This window comes from Vombatus ursinus, unplaced genomic scaffold (assembly GCF_900497805.2).
Source record: "Vombatus ursinus unplaced genomic scaffold, bare-nosed wombat genome assembly UNPS02014781.1, whole genome shotgun sequence".
NCBI classification, from domain to species: Eukaryota; Metazoa; Chordata; class Mammalia; order Diprotodontia; family Vombatidae; genus Vombatus; species Vombatus ursinus.
Genome location: NW_020954559.1, coordinates 38,300,042 through 38,327,306, shown reverse-complemented (window position 1 = coordinate 38,327,306; position 27,265 = coordinate 38,300,042). Strand labels below are relative to the sequence as shown.

The following is a 27,265-nucleotide window of genomic DNA, read 5'->3' as shown; positions in this document are numbered from 1 at the left end:
TATGTATTGCACAGAATATCACAGAATCAGAGAATTTCAGAAGTGGAAGGAAGCTTAGGGCTCATCTCATCCAATCCATACCAGATCAACACTCCCCTCCATAGCACTAATCACAAGCATGTATCCAGACTGTTTGAGGATGGCTAGAGAGGGACAACCTCCCATCTCCTGTGGTAGCCCATTCTTCTATCACATAGCACTAATTGCTAAGAATGTCCCTCCTTATGTTGAGCCTAAATTTACCTCTCTGTCACCTCATGTCTTCTAAGTTCAGCCAATAGGGACCAAGAGGAACAGATCCTATGACAGGGCTTCCAGATGACAGTCTTTCAAATATTTTGTTGTTCAGTTGTATCCAACTCTTCGTGACCCCACTTGTGGTTTTCTTGGTAAAGATATTGGAGTGGTTTGCCATTTCTTTCTCCATCTCATTTTACAGATGAGAAAACTGAGTCAAACAGGATTAAGTGACTTGCCCAGAGTCATACAGCTAGTAAGTGTCTGAGGCCAGATTTGAATTAAGGAAGATGAATCTTCCTGACTCCAGGCCCAGCACTCTATCCACTGTGCCTCCTAGCTACTCTAAGCAAATACTAGTAGCTATCATATATTCTACTCTTCTTCCAGGCTCCTTTTCTTCAGTCTACATGACTGTAATTCTTTCAATTAAGCAATTAAACCACTCATCATCTTGCTCCCCCATTTTGGACATATCTGAGTTCTTAAGTTTGTGCCCTATTTATATTCCCCCAGACATGGAAGGGGATGGAAAATTTATAGAAGGTTCACCACAGAGGTTCTAGGGCTATAAATTGGAAAATCCAATCAAGGGGAAGTGGGAAGAAATACTGTAGGCTGGGACCAAGCAGATTGCCTTCCCGTCTCTCCCTGCAGTGCCAGATTACAACAGAACCTGCTAACAGCCTCCTTCAAAGCCACAGACTTTAGGCACCCTGCCTGGACTCTCTACTATGTAATTTATGCATTTGTTTGGAAGCAAGTGCTTCCTCTGCACCCTATACTTTAAATTTATATTCTAAGGAGGGATGTGTTTTAGCAATTTAACCAACAGTGTGTTTAAATGACAGCTGTGGGGAGGCATATAAACACACAAAGCAATTGAGAGAGCTTGGAGGCAAATATTAACATAATTTGCAGATGAGAATAAAAAGGATTGCTTAAATAAAATAAAGAGCTATGAGGGTGAAATATTTTTTGACAAAAAGAGGAGAATTAATCTTTTTTTAACTGCTATTCCTTTCTTGTCAGGAAGAGATGTCAGGAAGAAGAGAAGAGGAGCCCTTGTGACTTTGCACAAGTCACTTAACCTTCACAGGCCTCAGTTTTCTCATCTGTAAAATGAGGGGCTGGACTAAGAAGTCACCATCATCCCAGTTTTAGATCTATAATCCTAAAATAATGCAATGAAGTCTCAATTCCTATTTTATCTCCAAAGTAGAGCCCCTGCTTTGAGTCTACAGAAACTTTCACTTCCAAAAGAAAATGGGTTCCATCAAGAAAGTAAATTTTGTTTAAGGAAATTTCTCAACTATCTTTTATTTTTCTAAGAGTAAAACAATACATAGATATAAATATATATGTTAAAGAATGGATGAAAAACACCTGTTAAATCCTATGTACCAGGTACGATCACTGGAGCCACAGGGGAGAGCTAAATGAGAAGCTCTTACCCTAAGCAATGGTTATGTTGATTTAATAATGGTTCCCAATGTAAAGGGGTAGGGGAAAATGTGCTGAGCCACAGAGAAGATAAGAAGTAAATTGCCAACAGTGAAGAAAATTCATGAAATCTGAGTGAGGATGGTCTCCTTTTCAAAAATTAAATTTATGGTAGGCAATAGTTTTAAAAAGAATTCCAACTACAATTTTCCTGAAGTTTCCTTTCTCTACTGTACCAAACTGAAGTAAACTTTCTTAAAATTCTTCTGAAAAAAAACTCTTCTGAGAAAAAAAAAGTAAAAATGCTTTCACCTCAGAAAATTCTTATAAAGAAGTGCCCTAGAAGTAAGAGGGCACAATAGTCATGACTGAACCCCAAACAATGCCCTCAGGAGTCTCCCTTATTCCTTATTAGATTCATAGTATCTTAGATCCATCCTGGTTTCCATTTCAGAGCTGCCACCAATATCTCCACTCAAGGGGTACCTAGACTTTCCTTTTTTTGTTGTTCTTAAAATACAAAAACTCTTTTTCCTCTTAAGCTAAATGGAACAATATGGGAATACAGGTTATATTTTACTAGATACCCATAAGAAAGAAGTAACAGAACAGCTCAGGTACAAAGCTAAAAGGAAAGGCTTAAATTCTGACTAGATGAGCCCAATCCTGTCCCCCTCAAAACTCAATTCTGAACAATATGAGGAGGGATGAGGAGTTGAAACCAGTCACTGTGGGTTTGCCTGTCATCTGGACAGTGGGCAGTGTGAATTCAATGAAATTAGGTTAAAACAAACATGGAATAATGTCTTGAGAAAGAAAAGGGCAACCAACCAAGAGGGCAGCAAAGTGTAAGGAGAGCTGGCCTTGGTGCTAGAAAGACTTAGGTTTGAGTCCAGCCTCTAACATGGGAAGTCACTGGCTGGGTGACTCTGGGCAAGTCACTTAACCTCTCAGAGCTCCAGGAAACTTGCTAATACTTAAGATTAAAAGGAGGTGCCAATCTGCATTGATAGAAGACGTGTGTTCATCTGAGAGTTCCTTATACCACTGAAATTACACATCTAATCCCTGACCCTATCCCTGCAACAAATATCAGCTGTTACCTTTTTTTCTATTCATCCAGATGCAACACAGAGCTAGTCCCCTTTACTTCAAAGATGGTTCCAGGAAATAGCAAGGAAGGTGTTCTATCAGCCTGCATAGAAGGAAGTAATAAATATTGCTAACTATTTCTTAAAAAGCAAAATGAATAGGTAAGGTAAGCAAAAGAAAATTTGCCAACATCTTAGCAGATGTCTTAAACATCTGGTACAAATTGCAGAGTAATGTAACTCTGGACTTTGATACTTGCCCAAAATTTATGTCTCACTCAGCGCTTTCCTACCATGAGAACGTTCTGTGTAGGGTGTTGTGACATTTGGGGCTTCCGTAATCTGCTGCTACTTAGAAACAGTCATTTCCTTAGTGAGATCAATACCCACAGAAGCAGCAGGAGCTGTCCAGATGCTCAGCATAGGCTGGAAATAGGGCCGTGCATAGAAAATACAGTGGCCTGTAGGAAGCCAGGTGTAACAAATTCTGTGAACTGTTTGTAGAGGTCAGACCAATACAACACTCCAAGTCTGACTGAACTTCTATTGTATCTTTTCGATAATCACTTCAATTCAAACAATATTTTAAAAATACCAACTACATGTAAAATATTGTATTAGATGCTGAGGATACCAAGAAAAAAATGGGGAGAAAAGGCTCAACCCTTAAGGAACTTACATTCTGCTGGGGGGAGGGAAGGTGTTAAAATGTGCATAGATTCATATAAGGACAATAATCTTAGAAGGGACAATGTATTGACAAGATTAATGTAAGAGGTGGCACCTGAACACAGCTTTCAAAGAATCCAGGGATTAGTTTTGAAGAGGAAAGGGAAAGGAGGTATACTGTTCCCCAAAGCATAAGTAGGAGGTAGCTTTGGGTACCTCTTCTCAGAGCTGGTAGAGGAACCAGGGGAGGAACATGGGGAGATAGATAATATATTGCTAACACTTACAAAGCTCATTTCTACCTCCATTACATCTACTTCATCTTCTCCTTTCTACTCATCTACTCCTTTCTACTTGGTCACCATTGTGGCCAAGAGTTGAGGCCCTCATCACCTCTTGCCTGGACTATTCTTATTGATATCCCTGCCTCAAGTCTCTCTCCTAAACAATGCATCTTAACATACAAGTGCCAAAGGGATTTTTCTGAAGTGCAGATCTGATCATATCTCTCTACTACTTAAAAAGAGGCTCCCTATTGCCTCTAAGATAAAATATAAACTTCTTTGGTCAGCTTTTAAAGCCCTTCACAACCTGCCTCTAACCTCCTTTTTCAATCATAGATGTTTTTCCCTTTCCTATACTCTATGACTCAGCCAAACTCGTTATTTTGTTGTTCCTCACACATTTGATATTCCATTTGCTGTCTTAGTGTCTTTGTACTGACTGGCTGATCCCCATGTTTGGAAAGTGCCTCCCTTCTTTACCTCTGTCTCTTAGAATCTCCTTTCCTTAAAAAATGCTTACATTAAGACTTTTATGATCTTGTCCAACTGTTAGTGTCTTCCCTCTTCCAAAAATGTATTTGGCATTTACTTTCTTTGTATTTTGTACATACTTAGTTATATGCATGTTGTCTCATTTGATAGAATGTACACTTCCTGACAGCAGGAACTCATTCCTTTTTGCAAATGTATCCCTAGCACTTAGGATAGCTCCTGGCACTTAACAAATGCTCATTGGTAAATTAACTGATCTTTAATATAACCCTAGAAAGTAGATATTCTTAGGTATGTAGTTTTATCCACCTACATTTTATAGACAAGAAAACTAAGGCTTGAAGAAGCTAAGTGACTTAACAGTGTCATACAGTTAATATCTAGAAATACATATATGTACACACATATACACACACATATGTACACACGCATAATACGTATATACATACATTCTCACCACACAATATATACACACATGTACACACACATGTGTATACACATATGATATATAGGTATACATGTGTGCACTTATATACACATTTTATATACATATATACATAGACACACATATACATAGGCATATATCTATGTGTCTATATAGATATATAGATACAGATACATATCTGTATCTATATATCCATATCTATCTGTTTATCTGGATGGATGGAAGAAGTTGAATCTAGTTCTTCCTCACTGCAAGTTCAGTGTTCTATTCTTTTCATGGTCTCAGGTCCATAGACGGAAGTTAATGTTGCATTTCTCAGCTAATATTGAAGGTTCTTTCTTTTTAAAACTGCTTCTCCTTCATTCCCTTTTGCCTCTCTCTTCCCAACTCTGACTCCTGGTCTTTTTCTCTGAGTAACTGAGAATCATCCCAGGGTGAGGCTGTAGGGAGTAGAGGGGCCCAAGGTAGGAGATTTGTATATTTTCCTGGTTTGTGGTATGGTTTGTGTTGAGAAACACAGGCTTAGGGTAAGATATCCTGTGATGCAGACAGACTTAGGGACTACAGGATAGATGCCTGCTTCAGGCCCTGGTATTAGGGACCAGTTTTGTGAAAGGTGAGACACCAGAAAAATTGCCTACTTCATCCAGAACAAGAGTTAGACTCTGCTAACAATGGACAAAAGCTGGCAAAAGAAGGGCAACTAGGAGAGAAGAGGGAATCAAAAGAAAGTCGGACTACCAGTTGGTCCACAGCACCAAAATGAGCCCTTAATAACTTTTGCAATCTGTAAACTTTATCCCCTTTCTGTGCTACGTTAATATCCTTCTCCCTCCTTTTTATTTTTCTCCTGTACTGAATTGTTTTGAATTTCCTTTTTAAAACTAGCCTTAGTTGACCTTATGGGATCATTGACCTAGAAGAGGAATGAATCTCAGAGGTCATCTAATGAAACCCATATCCATTTATATATCTATATATATCTATATATCTATATCTATATATATCTTTTTAATTTTGTTACTAAGAGCTAGTATATATAATAATAGTAATGATAATAATAAGTCAGTATGTAATACTATAGGTTTCCCTAGAGATTATTGTTAAATTAAGTTACATGAACTATACTCAGGATTTTCACAGATCAACTTAAACATAGTCAACCTTATATTCATATTCAAATGATTTTACTGTATAGGTGTGGCAAATTTTGAGACTATCCCATATATAAAACATACAGTATGGAATAGGATCAATTAAGGAGGAATTATTCATATTACAAAAAGGTCTGCAAGTTACAGGAAGATTCACCACAATATTCTTTTAAATATCCTGATCTCCAGGACATTTTAAATTATTTGATAGACAAAAATTCAATATGCATGCCTTTGAGAAATCTGTGTTTTAAAAATAGTATGCTTATACCACAAATGCCTTTGTTTTATAGATAAGGAAACTGAGTCTCATTAAGGTAAATTGGTGGGCCCAAGGTCATATAGGTGAGCTTCAGAGACAGGATTTAAAACCAGGTTCTCTAACTCCAGAAGTGATGCTTTTCCTTCTGTATCATAGTACTTTCAGAAGGTACTGTCCTGCTGTTAGGGAGCAGGGAAGAGAGGAGGAAAAAGGAAACCCTGTGTTCTTCCCCTGAAAGGGAACTGTGTAGCTGCTTTTTAAGGAACCCAGAAGATTAGAGGAAATGATGGGTTTGAGGAACCCAGCAGATGGCATCTTTAACCCAGCTCTTGAGGTTTTGCTGACACAAGAAAAAGTTCTGAGAGGCAGCAGTGGCTTCTTCCTTTTCAGGCTCGGCATGAGGTACCCCAGTGTCTTTTCTTCCCTATTCTATACACTGATAGTTCCTGAGGCCAAGGAGTATCTACAAAATTTTTTGGGGGGGATGGGGATGGGTATTCTCAACCAGACCTTGTTCAAGGGGCCTAAAAAATATTGATTGAAAAAAAATCTCAGGTCTCCTCTATCCCCTAAAATAAACCCCAGGAACTTGGAGTAAACCTCCAAGTTCAAAATGGATAAAATGAAATTTATTTATATTTAGTGGAAAGTCCTACAGGTAATTTCTTCCCACAACAAAATCATCTTCACTCATTTCTCCAATAAAAAAGTAAATAGCTATCTTTCAACTTGGGGAAAGAGAAGACAATATATGGATAAAGGAGGAGAGGATGGGAAGGCACAAAATCAGAGGTGGGAGACAATGCTTAGAAGTTGAATAGTGTATCTTATTATTCCCCCTTTAAGAGATGGAGCTTGTGTACTATCATTTTGGACTCCATTCAGAATTTCAGGAGCCAGTTTCCTTAGATCAGTGCTACTACCTGGAGGCACTAAAGACTCTTTGTTGTTATGGTTCAGTCATTTTACTCATGTCCAACTCTTCATGACCCTGGCTGGGGTTTTCTTGGCAAAGATACTGCAGTGGTTCACCATTTCCTTCTCCAACTTATTTTGCAGATGAGGAAACTGAGGCAAACAGGGTTAAGTGACTTGTCCAGGCTCATAGAGTTAGTAAGCATCTGAGGCCAGATTTGAACTCAGCCCAGCACTCTATCCACTGCACCACCTTGCCCTCGTTCATTACACTGGTATGCTTGGCCAAAAATCCTGTAACTTTTCACTTCCAGTAATATTTCTTGGAGAGGTAGTGCAGATAATATAGAGAGAGCTGGCCTCACCTTTCTGAGTGTCACGTTCCTCATTTGCAAAATTGCTCCAATAACAGCACATACTTCATGGGTTTGTTGTGAGGATTAAATGAGATAATATATGTAAAGTACTCTGCAAACTTACATAAATATTAGATGGTGGTGATGATGATGATCGTGATGACCTGAGTTCCTCACTCCCAACACTCCATCTCCCATATCTGCTTTTTCATTAGCTGTTCCCCATGCACAGAATTCTCCCCATTCACAGCTGTGCCTCCTGGATCCCTTGGCATCTTTCAAATCTCAGTTAACATCCCACATCTCTGCAAGAGGCCTATCCCAATCTCCCTTAGTGCTAATGTCTTCCCCCTGAAATATTCTTCAGTTTGTTTTATATATTGTTTGTACATAGCTGTTAGCATGTTCTCTTGCAAGAAAGTATGAACTTAAGAATGCATACTGCATGAAGACTTTTGAGACTGTGTGTGGGTTTCTAGTTCCTTCTACTTCACTAGTGTAGGGAGTTACTGGGGGGAACTCCCTCTACCAATTCAGATAAATATCTGCTCTACACTTTATATTTTTAGAAAGTTACTTTTGACATTGGGATGTTCTAAGGTCCCCCAATCAGTGTGTGAATGTATCTAGTATATGTATCTATCCAGTATATGTTCAGCTCTCTCTGTCCACTCTGCCACAGCAACACATACAAATTAATTTTATTCCTTCACTATTCAATAAGTAAATATTGAATGCCTATTATGTATAAGACACTGGAGATGTGAGGAAACAGAGATGAACAGTCCTTGCCTCAAGAAAGTTAGCATGGAAAAGGGGAGATGAAATATATAGGAAAAGGAACAAATGAAATTCAGTCGGTTGTTTTTTAGTTGCATCTGACTTTGTGACCCCATTTGGGGTTTTCCTGGCAAAGATACTGGAGTTGTTTACCATTTCCTTCTTCAGCTCATTTTACAGATGAGGAAGCTGAGGTAAATCAAGTTAAGTGACTTGCCCAGTGTTACCCAGCTAGTAAGGGTCTGAGGCTGGATTTGAACTCGGGAATATGAGTATTCCTGACTCCGGGCCTGGCACTCTATCCACTGTGACAACTAGCTGCCTTGAACAAATGAAAAAGCATTTATTATTCAGTTACCATGTGCCAAGCACTGTGCTCGATAATTATCATACATTTGACTAAAATTGCATTTACATTTACATATGTACCTACATTTTCATCTGATTAAAAACCTCATACCATCTGCCTCCTTAATTCTATTTAATCTTTCCTAATTACCTTGCAGCTGCTAATCAGAAGTAATGTTTTAAATATGTACTTTTGTCATTTGCATGTGATTACAGAAGTAGAAATGCTAAAATAAGCACACACCATTCATTTTTAATGGCTGAAATATATTCTTTGTAAAGAACGAAAAAATTCATTTCTTTAAAAAAACACCTTGGGAAAAGTGGCTTATAATTGATGCTTACATGTACAAAGAGTACATGAAATCTGTGATTTTTAAATAAACATGCATTTTGTTTTATTAATTATACATTTTTACTACAAGGGTTTCCTTTATCTTTTCAATGAGAAAGGAATTGGAGAGGAAAGAGAATAGTGATAGGGTTGGAAAGAGAGATATATACAATTTTAAATACACATTTTAAAAAAATAGACATGCAATCTCCATTCTACCTTGAATGCATGGCTACCCAGCCATGGATTAGGGCTTTTTTGATTGGGGCATTCATCTACTTTCCTGAGCATTTGAGGAATATTAATACTTTCCTTGAAAGAAAAATAAAATGTCCAAATATAACTATGCTTAAGATGACCTGCTTCCCACATGATGGTTTCTATATGAAATTCTTTTCAAGTGGCTACATATCAACATCACTTAGAGAAGTAACATGTGCAGTGCATAGTTAACCTAAGATGTAGGTTCAAATTTGGCCTCTGACAGAGATGGATGGCAAAGTGACCTTCAGGAATTAACTTCTTAGTGATATAAAAAAAATCAAAAAGGAAGAGGTCCAATATGATTTTAAAAAATATTCATAGCAGCTCTTCATATCATAGCAAAGAACTACAACAAAGCGGGGAGGTGCCCATCAAGTGAGAAATGGTTGACCAAATTAAGGTATATTACAGTAATGGGATATTATTATACCCCGAGAAACAATTAAAGGGACAGTTTTAGAGAAATCTAAGAAGACTTGTATGAACTGATGCAGAATGAAATGAGCAGAACCAGAAAAACAAATTAGGCAATAATAATAACATTGAAAAGAAAAATAACCGTGAAACATTTAAAACTTAAAAACCCCAGTAAATGCAATGATGAGCCCTGGTTCCAAAGGATCAATGATAAAGAGCTGATGGATTCAAGGTGCATTAAGAAACATATTTTCAGATGACAATAGGGGAATTTGTTTCACTTGACTAGATATTTGTGGCAAAGGTTTTCCCTTTTATTTTCAACAGGGAGGGAATTAGGGAGAAAAGGGGCAGGGGGAGGGAGGGGTCACTAAGGCATTAGCAAAATGCGCAGAAGATTAAAGAAGAAAAACCAGAAGGAAACACAAACAGGATAGTTTTGAATGTTGGTTTTATTATATGCTTAAAAGGAAAAGCAAGTTTTACACACTATGTAGTTGTAGTTTCATGTATAATCCTTTATTTTCTGTACTATTTTATAGAAATGCTCATTTTGTGTTTTTGTTAAGTTCAGATTTTTAAAAAATAATAATTTTGAAAAAGTCTTTTAGTTTCCCACCAGCAACCTATTTTTTTAACACACTAACTTATGAAACAAGTTCTGTTGTTCATTGGTATTAGGGATTCTTATCAAGAATTCCCTACAACCATAACATCACATATCCAGACCTCTGCTCCCTTAGTGCACCCCGAAAGGGTCATCTGTTATGTCCAACTGGCTACAGAAGTTACTCACACATATAAACAGTCTAGGCTATGACAATTTTCTCCACCAGGTGGCAGTGTACTTTGTTTCTTTCCCGTAAGCAAGTCGGAAATCCCAGGTTCTGCAGCAATCTGCAGAATTCTTTTTTTCCTCTCATTACAATTAGATACATGCTTTGCTCCCCACTCCACCCTCCTCTCACTGCTTTTTTCTTTACTAAATGGGAACAGACTAGTTTTGTGAAAGATAACAAGAACTAAATGAATATTTCCTGTCTTGTCTTTCAAGAGAATGAAACCTATTATCCATGTGTCAAATCTTCAAACACACCTTTAAATTATTATTATTCTCCATAATTATAGGGGGTGATTTATAGGTATATATCATACATCATACACATATGTCACATATATCATACACACACATAGACAATTTCTTGGTTAATTTAACCAAAGATAAAATTGAATAATTTTTTTGATGAGAACATCAGGGAGGGGTGTTTATTATTTCATATAATGGAATCCCTGGCATCTTTCAAATGCATAGCATCAGTACTACTTCCTACATAAGGGCTGTCCAAAGCTACCCACTTGTTAGTCTAATGGAATTTCCCTATATGTTAATGATGCCCTTTCTTACAAGCGTGTATATGTTTTGTGTTTACTTTTCTGAGTACATGTTGTTTACACTCAATTAAACCTGAGATCCTCAAGAGCAAGAATGGTTTCACTGGTCTTTGTAGCCATTCCTAGCACAAAGACTAGTGCTGGCACAGACTAGGCACTGAAAAAATGCTTGATGGATTAAAGCCGAGGAATGAGGCTCCCAGTACCGTCTCTGTCTTTGGGTCAGTGTAATACCTGCCAGTTGGGCTTCTTCTAGTCTCAGCAACAAGGTTGATACAATCAGCTCTCTTCCCCATCTGACACTATAGCCAGGTATAAAATGGAGAACCCCAAATCAAGTTCAACTTGGCTTAAACTACTACCTCAAGTTGAAGTAATATGGGAGTCTGTCAGTTGTGAAAAGGGAAGGGAAAATGTTGTAGTCTGTGAACAACTATTTGGCAATGGCATTGGGAAATGGCAGGCTACATGAAACTGACAAATTAGTTTCCTTGACCTGGTGGCCTCTGCCCACTTGAAGCTCCTAGAGTGAGATAGGGAGAGAAAGAGGCATGGAACCCTTTATGAGGAGGATGGAATGAAATGGTTTGAGAACCAGTGTGTTAGACTGAGCAAGGGTAATGAAAATGAAGCACAAACCAAACACAATTTTTGTGGGAGGTTTTGTGTGTATGTATGTATGTGTGTGTGTGTGTGTGTACGCATGTGCGTGTTTTGCCTGATAATTTACATTTCTAGAAACACACTAACTAGGAATCTGAATGGTTCTATTAAAAAAAAAAGAGGGAGAGAACATGTGCATGGCAAGACTGACATTTTTTCCTAAAAGCAAGCTGTTAAAATATCTTTCCTATTCCATATAATTTTATATCTCATACAGCTAAAAAAAAATGAAAACAATTTCAATGTGCTCCACATGCCTGGGAAGAATTCTGATGATTCCACCACCTCCACTCCAGGTGGTGATTTGATGAAACAATAATGATTTTTTTGTTTTTTAAAGCACATCATACATTTTGCCATATGATACATGTCTGGATTCAGGGACTTGTTTCAAACTGGGTTCCAAATAGAAAGGCTTTGGTACTATCATAAACTATGAAAACCAGTTGAGGGCAAAGTGGAGCAACACGTGAGGGATCCACTGTAACAATGAGAGGCTCTGGGATTGACTATTAGAATTTCAGTCAGTGGACAATATGTGGAAGAACCCCTCTGTAATGGGATGCCCTCATTACAGAGAAGGCTTCTTGTTTTAGAAGCCTTTCCCAAATGGAAGAAATAGTATATTTCCCTTTTCTAACAGAGACAGACAGACAGACAGACAGACACACACACACACACACACACACACACACAGTATGTGGTTCTTAAAACCAAGTCTTGTCAATTATTTACCAAGGTCAGCTATTTCCTTCTCTGTAGTATGACTTAAATTTACCTAATCATTTTTAAAACTAAAAAAAAAAAATTCTGCATCCCAGATCTCCATGGTAACTTCATACTCAGTTTACTATAATTCTCTTGCTGGGCTCAGAGTTACCCAATGCCACTTAAAAATGTCTTGCTCAGAATTTGGAACTATGCCCAAAGGTCTATAAAACTGTGCATACCCTTTGATCCAACAATACCACTCCTGGGTCTGCATCCCAAAGAGATAAAAAAGGAGGGGGGAAATGACTTATATGTGCAAAAATATTTATAGCTTCTCTTTTTTGTGAGAGCAAAGAATTAGAAATTGAGGTGATTCCAATCAATTGAAGAATGGCTGACAACTTGTGGAATATAATTGTAGTAGAATACCATTGTGCCTTATAAGAAATGACAAGAAGGATGATTTCAGAAAAACCTGGAAAGACTTACATGAACTGATGCAAAGTGAAGTGAGCAAAACCAGGTAAACATTGTACACAGTAACAGCAATATTGTATGATGATCAACTATGAATGACTTAGCTATTCTCAACGATACAATGATCCAAGACAATTCCAAAGGACTCATGATGAAAAATGCTATCCACCTCCAGAGAAAGAACTGATGGGGTCTGAATGTAGATCAAACCATACTATTTTTCACTTTATTTTTTTTTGTGTGGTTTTTGGTCTGTTTTTCTTTTACAACATGACTAATATGTAAATGCTTTACATGATTGCACATGTATAACCAATATTAAATTGCTTAACATCTCAGGTAGGGGGAAGGGGTGAGAAGAAGAGGAGAGATTTTGAAACTCAAGAAGGAATGTTAAGGGGCAGGCAGCTACATGGAATAGTGGATAGAGCACAGGAATCAGGGCAATGTGAGTTCAAATCTGGCCTCAGACACTTGACACTTACTAGCTGTGTGACCCTGGGCAAATCACTTAACCCCATTGCCTAGCCCCCCAGAAAAAGAAATGTTAAAATTTGTTTTTACATATAATTGAGAAAAAACATTATTCAACAAAAATGTCCTGCTCATCACTGCCAAAAATTACCTTATCTGCTCATTAATATAACAATAAAATAATAATAACAGCAACAACAACATTTACATAGTGCTTACTATGTGCCAGGCATTGTGCTAAGTGCTTTAGAATTATTATTTCATTAAATCCTCACAACAACCCTGGGAGGTAGGTGGGTGCTATTATCACCCCCATTTTACATATGAGGAAACTGAGGGAAATAGAGGTTAAGTGACTTGTCCACAGTTAAACAGGTAGGAAATGTCTGAGGCTGGATATGAACTCAGGTCTTCCTGACTCCTACCCTGGCACTATCAATAAGAAATCCACTACTCACATTCACTACTCTAGAGGTATCCCATTGGCCTCTAGATGAAATTAAATTTGAAACTTGCCATTAATTCAATCCATTCTACATTCTCATCTCTATCTAATCATACAGCCATAGTCCAGTTAAACTAGATTACATAGAGGCTCTCATGTTCCAGCTTTACTTTTTAATCTGAGAGCCTTTGCTTAAACCATACCACATGGAAAGAAGAACATATTTTCTTCTATTAACTCGTATACCTCTCTTCTTCTGAATCAAAGGTTCTTAAATTAGAGTATGTTAATCTAACTTAAAAATGTCTGATAACAGTATTCCAATATAATTGATTTTCTTTGCAATCCTACATGTTTTGTTTTATGAATTAAAACATTAATCTGAGAAGGGGTCCTAAGGCTTTATCAGACTACCAAAATAGTCCATGATATTTAAAAAAAAAAAAAAAGGATAAGAATCCCTATTCTAAATTATATTTAAAAGCCCATTACCTTCATGAAGGTTTTCCTAATGTAAACTCTTTGCCCCATTCCACAATCTGATTCCTCATTCCTTGACCACTTCCTTCTTTTATAATCACTGTATTATTATTATGCATTTCTGTTAAGTGCTATGGTGTGTCCAAAGTTAGAATGTGGGTCATGTTTGCCAATGCGCACTCTAAGAAACCCACAAGGGACTATATATATATATAACACTATAGACCTCAATAAACTGGTTGTCTTAAGTAATTGACAGAAGTTGTTTTTGTTATTTCTCAGGACAGTGAGAAACTTGAAAGACTAACCTTCTTACTCAGTTTGCAACACAACAGAAAACAAAAATCCTAGCTTGATTTGTTTTTTTTTTTTTTACTAAAATATAAAAATAAACCAACAAAAAGACAGTACAAGTTTTACCCCAATTATCTCAGTTTACTGTATGACAGACTACTATTTCTCAGCAGTCAGTGACACCCAAGCATCACAACCTGGTGAGCCATCCCCTGCTTAACTGGTTTGACAATTAACTGTATTCATGCCAAAATTCTGAGTTGGAGAAAAGCAGGAGGGGGTGGCCCTCCACGTTCTTCCCACCCTCCTATGCCCCTAGGCAAGGACTGAAGGAAAACATGCTGGGCTGGGGCTCATTCTCAGGAATAACAAAGCTGTATACAACTCAATCCCCATTCACTTGAACTGACACAGTAGTCCACTTAATTTCTTGGATATAAAATTTGGTTTTCATCTTATTAAATTATCAATCCACGTATCAGACACCCACAGTAACCTCTAGTTGCCTTTCAACTCAAATGTAAAAAGGTTCACAATTTTAGTATTCACATTCCTCCTTCTAATTTAAATGTTCATCAACATTTTATGAAGGATGAAGGAGGCTGGGAAGTATCTTTGTGGAAGGCAAGTAAGGTCATATCATCATGTACTAAATCACTCAGGTAACATAAGCTATACGTAAAGCTGAAAAAATGAGCACAAAAGGTCTGCAGACCAGGGCTTGGGAGGCATTTGGGGCCATAGGAAGGAGCACTTGATGAGAAGTTTGGGAAACCCTGAGCAAAGCTTGGCTTTACTGCGCTGTATACTGCATAGTTTACTGAAACTGTCCAAGGCTTGGTTTCTTCAAGTGTCAAATAGGATAACAACACTTGTGTTGGTAATCTGATGAGGGTAACATGAGAAATGAATGAGAGAATTCTTTGAAAATAATGAAGTTCATGGCATGATATTGGAAGAGCAGGAAGAGGTCATCATGTCCTCATGTTAGAGATGAGGAAACTGAGGCCCAGAAAGGTTGTAACATGTCCAAGGTCACACACATGCGTATTAAGCAGCAAAGCCAGGATTTGAACCAAGGTTCTCCAATTCTCAATCTAGCAGGTATTTCCCTGCACTATGCCAGTGAAACAGTTAATTGCAGGGCATTAACATTTTGGATTCTGAGCAATAAAAACCCACCTGGGAATGCTGGTCAGATAGGTCAGGACATTCTGAAATTCTTTCTCTGGGATTTCGCTGAAAGCTGGGTAATCTGGGAATGTGATAACGGGGCATCCATCTTGCCCCCGTCCACCTGAAAATCAATTTTTAAAAAAGGAGTTAAAATAAATCCAGCCTATTCCAATTGAGCAACATTAATAAAAACAGAAAGTGTCTAGAAACTTTAATTTTTTTTAAATTAAGCAGCAGCATATATGTTGTTTTTTTTTTAAGTACAGAAAAGAACTGCCCCACCCCTTGAATTTCTCTTCCCACTGAGAAGAAGTCCCTAGAATGAGGGATGGATTATTCACTTCAGAATAGTTAAAGAGTTTCTCAGGTTTTCCTGAGCCTTCTTTGTATCCATTAGGAGTGATAATGGGTCATTTTGGGTGCATTTCTTTCCTGCTTCTCAGCTATTTTTGTTCTTATCTAGATATGAAAATAAAAATGCTGAAATGTCAGAGGAAAAGAAAGCTATTACAATTATCCCTCCCACATTGGGACTTTCCCCATCACAGTTTCCATATATAGCAGGTTGGCATCAGAAATTAAATGGGAATTTTGGTGGAGTTTTGTGGAAAGAAGCCACAGATGACCTGCAGAGGCCAGCAGATGACACAAAAAAAGTTTAGAAATTAAAAAAAAAGGTTTAGAAACTCATAAATGCATTGTATAATATCAACATATTTTTATCTTTTAATAACATAAATATACACACAATTTCTTCTCTGGTATGAAGGGAGGGCCAAAAAGTTTTATGCAGATTTTCCAGATTGCAGGGGCACCGCACCCCTAAACCCTACAATGTGGAAGGGATTAAGAAGTACAGTCTTGGAAATGGCGCCCACTTCCCCATTGCCAAATAAAAATCCCAACAAACTTTTATTCACACAAGATTCCCAGGGCGACGACAATCCAAAAGTTTGAGAAGTACTTTTCAAAAGGGATCTTCTGCCCATCCCCTTACACAGAACTCATACAACTTTCCAAGGTTCAGAGTGGGTTTATGATGACACTCTTCTCATCCTCCTCTAAAGTACTAACCAAGACCTCTGCTTTCTCTAAAAGGACATCAGTGGAAGGAAAGCTTTGGCAGGCTCTTCCAGTCTTTGAGTACCAGCCCAACAAAGGGCAGAATGCCTATCAGTGATCAGCTTCACTAACTTCTGACAGGTCAGTCACCAATGGGAAGGCTGAACAGCAAGTGATGAATTCTCCTGGGCCTTAGCAACACCCAAAGATCTATTAAAGGCGTTTTGGGACTATAAGTTACACTCAAGAAGGGAGTCCCCCGACCAGTGGCATAATGGGTCTAACCATTATCATAACATTAAGTTAACCTGTAAGTTCATTAAAAAGATGATCTGCCTATAAATACCAAAAGTTAAAAGGTCTGAAATTTGAGCTTTTAAATAAATCTATTTTTCTTTTCTACGTTTTCCTGCATTACCCACACATTTTAAAAAAAAAATTTATTTCATTAAATGTTACCCAATTGAATGGAAAATTTCTTTAACATTCATTTTTTAAAATTCTAAGTTCCAAATTCTCTCTCTTCTTTCTGCCCTTCCTCCATCCATTAAGGCAAGAAGTATGACATTGATTATACATATAATATTGCTTATACATTGATAATACATGATGTGATTATACATGCAAAATGTATTTCAATATTAGCCATGTTGCAAAAGAAAATACTCACACATACAAAAAAAAATAAAGGCACCCAAGAAAAATAGACAAATGCTTCAATGTGCACTCAGAGTTCAGCAGTTCTCTCTCTAGAGGTGGATAGCATTTTTCATTATGGATCCTTTGATATCATCTTGGATTATCATATTGATCAGGGAGCTAAGTCTTCACAATTGATCATCCCTACAATAATGCTCTTGCTGCCACACGTTTAATCTTAAGGAAACAATGAAAGCTATAAAATATCACAGTATTTCCAACTCTTTCTTAAAGCTCTTCACTTAAATCTTTTCCACAATGCCAATATATTCTCTATCTATTTGCACCTTTTGGTATCTCATTTTCCTCCCTTTCCCAATCATCTACTCCTTATTTAAAAAAAAGAGAGAAAAAAAAGCTCAAAAAAGTTGACACAATAACCAAATACAACATTTTATGTAGTATTTCACAACTTTATTCCCTTCTACTCTTAAACAGAAGGTAGAGAGAAATAAGTTTCACTATCTGTAAAAAATGAGCAGATTAGGTAAAAGAGCTTCTAACATCTCTTTTGGCTCTAAAGATATGGGAGGTGCATTCTTTTTTCTTTTTCTTTTTTTTGTTTTTGAGGTGCATTCTTAAAGCTTGTCTTTGGGATAAGCTTGGAAGAATTCCTATGCTTGATTTCATTAACACAGAATCTCAAGGCTTAAAGGAAACCTCATTTGAGGCCAATGGATAAGAAATACAAGAACTCCTTTTTTGACATTCCAATTGTCCAGTCATCCCTTGAAAGCAAACTTTCAAGAAGAGGGAGCCACTCTCAAGGCAGTCCACTCACTTTGTGGCTAATATATTTGGGTCATCTGATATATACCCTAAGCTCTAGAACACTGTATTTCAGAGATGAGATAGGATCTGACTGCCTAAGTTTCTCCAAGGGAAGTTGGCTCAACAAAGGTAGGAGAGGCCTTCAAAAAAATGAATTTTGACACAAGTACAAATTATCCCAATGAGAAAGAAAAGGAGGTGCTGTCTAAAAAAACTGATGAAGATACACAACAAAGTGACTGAACAACTAATATTTCCAGATGACCCATACAGAAGATAGTAATAAGTACTGTTAATATTTCCTTTAAGGTTTACAAAGCACTATGCATAGATTATCTCATTTGGAGCTCACAACCGCCCTGGGAAGTAGATTTTTATTAACCTCACTTTACAGATGAGGAAACTGAGGCAATTTGCCAAGCAAGTTAAAATCTTAACCCAGATCTTCTTGACTATAAGACCAGGATTCTATCCATTATACCCCTTAACTGCAAGAAAGAAGATGGAAACAAAGGCAGTAATAAGAAAAAAAAAAGATTGTTTCTACAAGAATGCCAGATGGCTAAGGTCCAGAATAAGTCCAAGACTCTATATTCCAGCAAAAAGGAATGCACCTCCAATATCTTTAGAGCCAAAAGAAATGTTAGAAGCTATTTTACCTAATCTACTCATTTTTTACAGATAGTGAAACTTATTTCTCTCTACCTTCTGTTAAGAGTTGAGGGGAATAAAGTTGTGAAATACTACATAAAATGTTCTATTTGGTAATTGCGTCAACTTTTCTGAACTTTTTTTCTCTCTTTTTTCAAATAAGGGATGGCTGATTGGGAAAGGGAGGAAAATGAGATACCAAAAGGTGCAAATAGATAGAGAATATATTGGCATTGTGGAAAAGATTTAAGTGAAGAGCTTTAAGAAAGAGTTGGAAATACTGTGATATTCCCAATCTTTTCCTGCCTTTCCCTTCCCTTTGTATAAACCAAAGAGTCAAAGATGCAACATGGGTAAGGCCTGCAACACTTCTGAGTGTGACCCAAGTCAGATTAAAATGTAATTGGGAAATATTTAGCAAATAAAAATACAAAAAACCATAAATAATAATACATTTAAAAAATTAAGTCATTGTGCAGGTCACAGAGATCCCGGTATAAGTTTTGGTGGCCTCCATTTCTATTTGAGTTTGATACCACTGGTATAAACCATCTCTCATGCTTGGGTCATACTCCCTACACATCCATGTCTGTTAATTTTGTTGTTCAATTGTTTCACTTGTGTTCAAGTCTTTGTGACCCCATTTGGGGTTTTCTTGGCAGAGATACTGGAGTGGTTTGCCATTTCCTTCTTCAGCTCATTTTACAGATGAGGAAACTGAGGCAAACAGGGTTAAGTGACTTGTCCAAGGTCACACAGTTAATAAGCATCTGAGGCCAGATCTGAACTCAGATCTATACATTACACCACCTAGTGGCCTGTTAATAGGATCACAGATTTAGAACTGGATAGAACCTACCCCCCACATTTTATGTATAATTAAACTGATGCCCAAAGAGGTTAAGAGACTTACTTGTCTTAAGATATATGGAGAAAGTATGGCAGGGCCAGAATTTGAACCTAGGTCTTCTGATTTCAAATTCATCATTCTTTCCATTTCACCATGCTTTCTTTATCTTTGTCTTTTTTCCAAGGACTAGCTCAGGCACCAATTGCCCCATAAAACCTAACAGGACCCTTCAGTTGAAACTGATCCTTCCCTTCTCGTATTTTTTGTAGCATTTTGTCAAGACCCTTCCCCTGCCCTGGTCACACTCTCCTTGCTCTCCCACTTATTTCTATAAATGTTTTACCTTTCTGCCTCCCAATCCACTAGATAATAAACCATGCAAGGCCAGGAACTACCATTTTTCATTGTTATATTCCCATTACTTAGGACTGTGCTTGTTCATAGTAAGTACTTAATAGATGTTTACTGAATTGAGTGATTTGCTCTAAATGTAAGTGCCTGAGCAGGAAAAAACATTATCACATCAAGTTGCCACTGGTTTCCACTGACCCTGGAGGAGGTGAGGAGGGGGAATTTTGATGATTTATCTTTTCTTACTTTGGTAGAATGTATTAATTTTGCATGTCTTTTCCTGTCTCTCTGGCTTTTATAAACTGTCACGTTGAGGAATAGAGAAACCATAGTTGGGTATTGCCTTCATGTTTAGGAAAGGCAGTTTGTCTGACACAAACGAACACGAATACTGCAGTAGCCTCCTTGTTCCATTCTTGAGAGATGGAGTTAAATAAGGTTGCCCAGTTAAAAATAGCTGCCTTTTCTATTTAGAGACACCAGGCCTTTAGAAGGGTAAAAACATAGATTCTTAATTCTCCTTGTTAGTCTCGAGTACATTCTCAGTCTTTTCATCACGATCCAAAGACAACAAAAGTGAAGAGCAAACTTTAGTTCACCCGGAATTCAAATAAATAAAAAGCTGAAATCAGATTGGGGAAGGAGGGCATTTTTTCCCTACTCTTTCGTAAGGAATGCAAATGGCCAATAAATGAGCTGGTCTCAGGGAGTGACTTAGAACAACAACTTGGAATTAAAAATGTTAGTAATCTAGAAGGGAAATTTCATGAACCTCTTGGTTATTCATGCCTTCCATCTTCCAAAGATCATTTATGGATTTCTTTGGGTACCATGTGGTAGAGCAGAAAGGGCACAGAAGTGGGCATTAAGAAATGGAGATTCAAATCCAGTTTTTCACTCATTGCCCATGTGATTTTAATTAAGTCACTTCCTCTCTCCAAGTCTCAGTTTCCTCATCCATAAAATGAGGGTAATGTCTAACTAAGGTGCCTTCTAACTCTAAATCTATGCTCCTATGTTCTTAAGGCTTATGGACTTGCATTGACCTAGATGACTCCTAAGGTATAGAGATAGAAAATAAAAGGAAGCAGGATAAAACCTTGAGAGTTCTGAACACTTACTGAGTGAGAACAGGATGATAATCTAGTCTAAATATCTTTCTCATAATATCCAATCATGGGACTTATGTCCACACTTACCCTTTTCCTCCACCATTCCAAACTCCCCTCTTTCTCTTTTGCAAGCTCCAAACCTTCCTCATGAGCCAGGAGTTGGTTACATCATACAGTTATAGCCTAATTGCTAGAAGACTCCCATAGCAAGAGCTGTACAGGCGTAACAGAAAAAATTCAGAATCAAATCCACTCTTTCCCTTCAGTTCACTCAGCCGTTGGCTTCCTCAGAAGGTTTTGTCCTCCAGGGTAATGATGGATAGGTAAGTGCCCTATGTCCTGCCTTTTTTGTTTTGATTGGTATAGACAGAGGCACACAGGTTGAGTAGATAAGGATGGCTTCCAACAGATTTCAGATTTCATTTTCTTTCCCTTAAACCTGTTTCTCTTTCAAACTTCCCTATTACTGTCAAATACAATACCACCCCTTCCAGGTTCCCAGGTTCACAATATGGCGTTATCTTCTTTGTTATTTTCAGCTCCTCACTCTTCTTTCATCTTGCATATTCAATTAGTTGTCAAATCTTGTTGTTTCTATTTCCCCACCTCTATTATCTCTTCCCTTATCCACTCACATAGCCACCCCACTAATTTACACCTCTATCACCTCTCACCTACACTATTGAAATAGCCTTCTGATTGGTCTCTGTACCTCAAGTATCTTCCATCCACAATCCATCTACCAATAGCTGCCAAAATGATTTTAATAAAGCAAAGGTCTGACTATGGCACTCTACTAGTCAAAAAATGTTAATGGCTCCCTATTGATTCTAGAATCAAATATTGCTTAATCTTAGGCTCATCCTTTTTAAAATGTCTATTTTCTGCATAAGTTTTAAAATATGCAGAACTATGAGCCCATGAGTAAATGTATATAATTTATAAATAAATAAACAAGCATTGGGGTGAAGGTTCATTTTTTTAATTGGTAAAGTAATAGCGTCAAAAAAGTTTGGAGATCATTAATAAAGAATAATAATAGAATAACTCACTGGTCCCTTATCTCCCTCCCTGAGATAAAATAGTGGTAGCTGAGAACCAGTCCTTTCAAGAGCTAAAGACTATAATTCCCTGGGAAGTTTTGACTGCTCTGTGACAATCCAAACTGAAGTAAGGATATGTCAATACAGCAAAAGTCCCTTTAGTTAAAACCTACAGTAATAAAAAAAGGAAAAAGTTTTCAAAATAGTTTTCCATTCCTGCAAAGAAACTGAAATGGGAAGATACATATCTATATCTATATCTAGATAGATATACATCTATCTAGATATAGATAGATATGAGACTGTATAATCATAGAAAGGAAATTAAGGAAATGTTCAAGTCAAACATATACAAAATCATGATTTGATTTCTTAAAAGACCTTTCTTCAAGCTTTCCTGTGCTCTTTTCCCCTACAATTTTCTTTGCTTTTGTATCTGTCTTTGGGCAAGTGGCTGGAAAAACCTAAAATGTCAAGTCTATAAGTTATAATGCAATGTAAAAAATGCTATAATAAAATTATGCTAAAATATACTAAAAGTCCATTTTGTAGAGATCCTAATTATAAATACTGGTTGCTATTACTAGATATTTTTCTATTATACCTATGCCTAGAAACTACATTTTCATAAACTTAAAAAAACTTAGAGAAAGCAAGAATCCATCTTTCCTTTTATATCCACAAACCTAACTATTAATACTTAAAAAAAAAACCCAACCCCACCACATTGTTTAAATATGGAAACAATTCTCGTTATTCATTTTATTGAAAGAAAAGTATCTGCTGGATGCAGAATAATTAATCACTGCATATAAAAACTTGAATTAATAATAGCCTCATGTCAGTATGAAAAAATGGGACATCATGAAGCCATTGTATTCTCCCACTGTATATTGTGCCAAGTAATGAATCACAATAGGAAAGGATCCTCTTATTTATGCAGAATTTTTGGTGGACCTGATTGATTTTATATTATGTGTATTTTCAGATACCTTGGCTCAACTACCAATTGACCTGGTTCCCTAGCATCTAAGGTCACATGAAGGTTAGAAAAGTATAAAAAAGTCTGAGTGAGGCAAGTCCTTCTGGCAAGAGGACTTTATGAAACAAGACAGGAAAAGAAACATAAAATAATTTTCAATTCATTTAAGGGATCATAGAATACTGAAGTTGGAAGGGGCCTTAGAATTTGGTTAAAACTCTATAGATCCATTACAGTTATCTCTTGCACATCATGGGGGTTAGGGGCCCTGCACCTGTGTGATCTAGAAAATCTACATTAAATTTTTTGGCCCTCCCCTCATAACAGAGAAGAAGTCTGAATTATTATGGTATTAAAAGATAAAATATGTTGATATTATACAATACTATAAATACATTTTATGCATTTCTGAGTTTCTAAACCTTTTTTGTGTCATCTACTGGCCATGTGTTGCTTGTGGTTTCCGCAAAAACTCCCAAAAAATTCCCATTTAATTTCTTATGCCAACCTGCAATATATCAAAATTGCTATGGGGAAAGTCATGATGTAGAAGGGATAACTGTACCATTAAAAGGACAGACTCCTTAACCTGTGGAAATAGAGTCAATGTGAAAGAGACAATTGGGTATCTAATTGCAGAAAATGACAACCAGATGGCTCAGGCTTCCAGATTTTTCCTCCCAACTGTTGAAATTCCAAAATCACCTTTGAGAAGATAATGTTTATCGTACACTACAAACCATAAAGTATTATATTAATGCTATCATTCTTACTATCATTTCCCTAATTCATTATTATATGTTGATTTACTCTCCAACCAGAGTCTAAATGTAACATTTGTAACAGGCAACATTTTGGGGCCTAATCATTACATTCCTAACTAATTGGAAAAGAAACGGTAAATATTCTTATTCAGTCTGCCATTTAATAAGCATTTACTATATGCTACGCATTGTGCTAAGCACTGGAATATTCTAGAATTTAAGTGCTTTGACTGATTCTTCACTTACAATTCCTTGTTTTGTCCTTCCTTGGAACACCAGTCCCCTTTGACCTGCACAAAATCTAAGTAATACTTCATCTGTACATTTGTCCATTTTATTTTGCAAATGAATGAATGTTTCAAGGTGCTCTTAGGTGTTTATTTCATCAAGGAAAGCAAATGAATTCAGGAGAAATACTTAGCCTAGAGAGGCCATAGCAGGGTTCTGCCTTTCCATGGCCTTTTCATAGTCACAGCTTTCATTCTGCAATATTATTTACATAGCTAGAGTGCTTCTGATAGATCATGAGCTTTGGGCATCTCTCTCCCAAATGACTTTGTCTATGGATGGTAGAAAGGCTTTAATAAGCAGACAACTTGCAGAGTTATATATATATTTTTGGTATAATTTGTAGCTTAGGGCCTCCTAAAGTTTTGGACTCACATGAACTGAGTCCACTTCTGCGGACTGATGCCAAGACGATTGATTTCTCTCTTTGTTTCATTGCCTCCACTTAGAAATCACCCTAGGAAAATATTGTAATATACTCAGAGTAAGAGGTCATGTCCAAGTTTCCCTAAATGTTTGTGAATGAGTACCTTAAATACCGCATTCAGGGTAACATGTTTAAGTCACGTATGGGGCAACCTATATTTTACTCCGGAGAAAATGTAAAAGACATGACAGACTCATAGGAACTGATAAACAGAGAGAAAAAAATGTAAAACATTGAACAGCCCATCAGTTCCTCCAGGAAGGAAGTGAACTTAGGGGTTGCTGTTGGGGCAATCCTTTGAAATTCTGGTTAGGCCTTTTCATACAGTCTTACAGTCCTTCCAAGACTCAATACCACCTTCCTCAGAAGATAAGAATATCTGGGGGACTAAACAAGCAATCCCAATCCTTTTGAACCTGTTTTGTCTGATTTACTTGTAGTAATAGCTGAAAGAAGAAAGATCCAAGTCTCTTCCACAGCCCTTTTGTAATGTGGCTTCTGGGATCACCTTGGCAATCCTCATCTTTCTCCAAGAAGCATCTGGTTAAGGAAAAACCTGCTTTTAGAAGGCTGGTGACCAAATTGTAAAACCTAGGAACTCTTACACTTGTCCTCTCTTGAGACTTAGTGGGCATGTTCATGTCTACTTCTGCCATATGCTTCTTCAGGAAATCTTTCAGCATCCAACTCCTACCATTTCTTGAGACAGGAAAGTTCACTTTCTCAATCCCTCCCCTACTTCTCAGGCTGCATGCAAGCACATGCATCTTCCATGTACCTATGCCCCAAGGCAGCTATTTTGAGTCCTGAAGGATGAGATGGGTTACCTTCCAGATGGGACCAGGTCTGCCCTGCTGCATATTGGTCTATCTTCTAAAGGCTAAGAAGAAGTACAAGAGTACAGGCTGGTTGGTCAACTTTCTATTATAGATCACAGGGACACATATCCTCCCATAATTGTTTGTTTTCCTGAGTCTCAGCAAGTCAACTGCCAAGTTTCCTGTGTCTTCTTAGCAAAGTGACAGTGAGCATGCTCACACTCCATGAGTGGGTGACCCTCAACACACTTTCAAACCAAGACTCATGTTCAATAATCTTAGTCATGTTCACTGGCAAAGTCAAATTAATACAAGATCTCCCTGATATACTCATCCTTCCAATAATATTTCCATTTGTGACTAGTACTTTTTGGACTTGATGTCAGAAGTTTTGTTTATCTAACTAATTTTGTTAAGAACTTGAAGTGCCTAATAGGTTTTCAAAAATGGTAAAAACAGTCTTTGCTGCAAGGACCAGAGGACTGAAGAGCTGAAAGAAATGCTAGAGATCAACAAGCCAGATCCCCTCATTTTGTAAATGAAAACAATATGGTTCAGAGATCTTTAGTGATTTGCTCCAGGGTAAACAGATAGTAAAGAAAAGAGATGGGCACTCAAGTCAGATTCTTGGCCTCCAGAATCTAATGCATTTTCCACCACAACACACTCTTTAGGTGAAAAGTCATGTCACAAGCCAAATGTTCTCTTTAAACAGTCTTGTTGACATGGCAAAATAAAGCATTTACTTCATCGGTTCTTTGCAAAGTTAATGCCAAACAATGCTTAAAGAATTCTTGAACAATTCTGAGATAATCCCTTCAAAGTTTTGTCATTCTTATTTGCAAAACAATAATTTTAGGGAATGTCGACCAATTTCTATGGCCTGAATGGCAGATGATGTATAACTCATCCATTGAGAGCACAAGGGATTTTTTTTCTTTTAATGCAAACAAGGATTCTGCTCTATCTTTTCCTTAAACTCCAACTTAAACTTCTACACCCAGATCCTATAACTAAGACAGAAAGCTTTAGTTTCATTCTCCTAACTACAAGGAATTTTCCAACCAAGTGACACTTTCTACTATCAACAAAAACACTATGTTTTCTACAGATGTTCAAATTGTGTTTTACATTTCTTCTATTAAATTAATTTTTGTCCTCCTCAAAGCATCACATGCAGTTTGGGTAACAGAGAAGCTGATGAGTAGGGGACATTTTAGATAGACTTAGAAAAGGCCATTTGATTATAAGAATGATAATTTACAACATGTATATAATTTGCATTATATATAGGTTACAGTAACATTACAGTAACATCTTCCAACAATTCTCCCAAGTCTCATAATTTTTAGAGAGACTTAGAAAAGCCCTTAAGAATGATAATTACATACCATTACTAGGTCTGTATCCCAAAGAGAGCCAAGAAAAGAGGAAAGGACCCACATGTACAAAAATATTTATAGCAGCTCTTTTTGCAGTGATAAAGAATTGGAAATTGAGGGAATGCTCATCAATTGGGGAATGGCTGAACAAGTTGTGGTATATGAATGTGATGGAATACTACTGTGCTATAACAAATGATAAGCAGGCAGATTTCAGAAAAACCTGGAAAGACTTGCATGAACTGATGCAAAGTGAAGCCAGAAGAACCAGGAGAACATCATACACTGCAGCATAATATTGCGGCAATATTGTATGATGATCAACTGTGAATGACTTAGCTGTTTCTCAGTAATACAATGATACAAGACAATTTCGAAGGACTCATGATGAAAAATGCTATCCACCTCCAGAGAAAGAACTGGTAGAGTCTGAATGTTGATGGAAGTATATCATTTTTCACT

At 37.1% G+C, this 27,265-nt stretch overlaps 1 protein-coding gene across 8 annotated transcripts in view; it reads right to left on the bottom strand.

The window, feature by feature from the left end:
• Window positions 1-27,265, bottom strand: part of LOC114046236 (guanine nucleotide exchange factor DBS-like) — a 366,695-nt gene that overhangs the window by 97,866 nt on the left and 241,564 nt on the right. For all 8 annotated transcript variants that reach the window (XM_027866491.1, XM_027866492.1, XM_027866485.1 and 5 more), the window contains one exon: window positions 15,610-15,724. In XM_027866491.1, coding sequence (XP_027722292.1) covers window positions 15,610-15,724 — 115 coding nt within the window. The remainder of the gene's footprint in view (window positions 1-15,609; window positions 15,725-27,265) is intronic.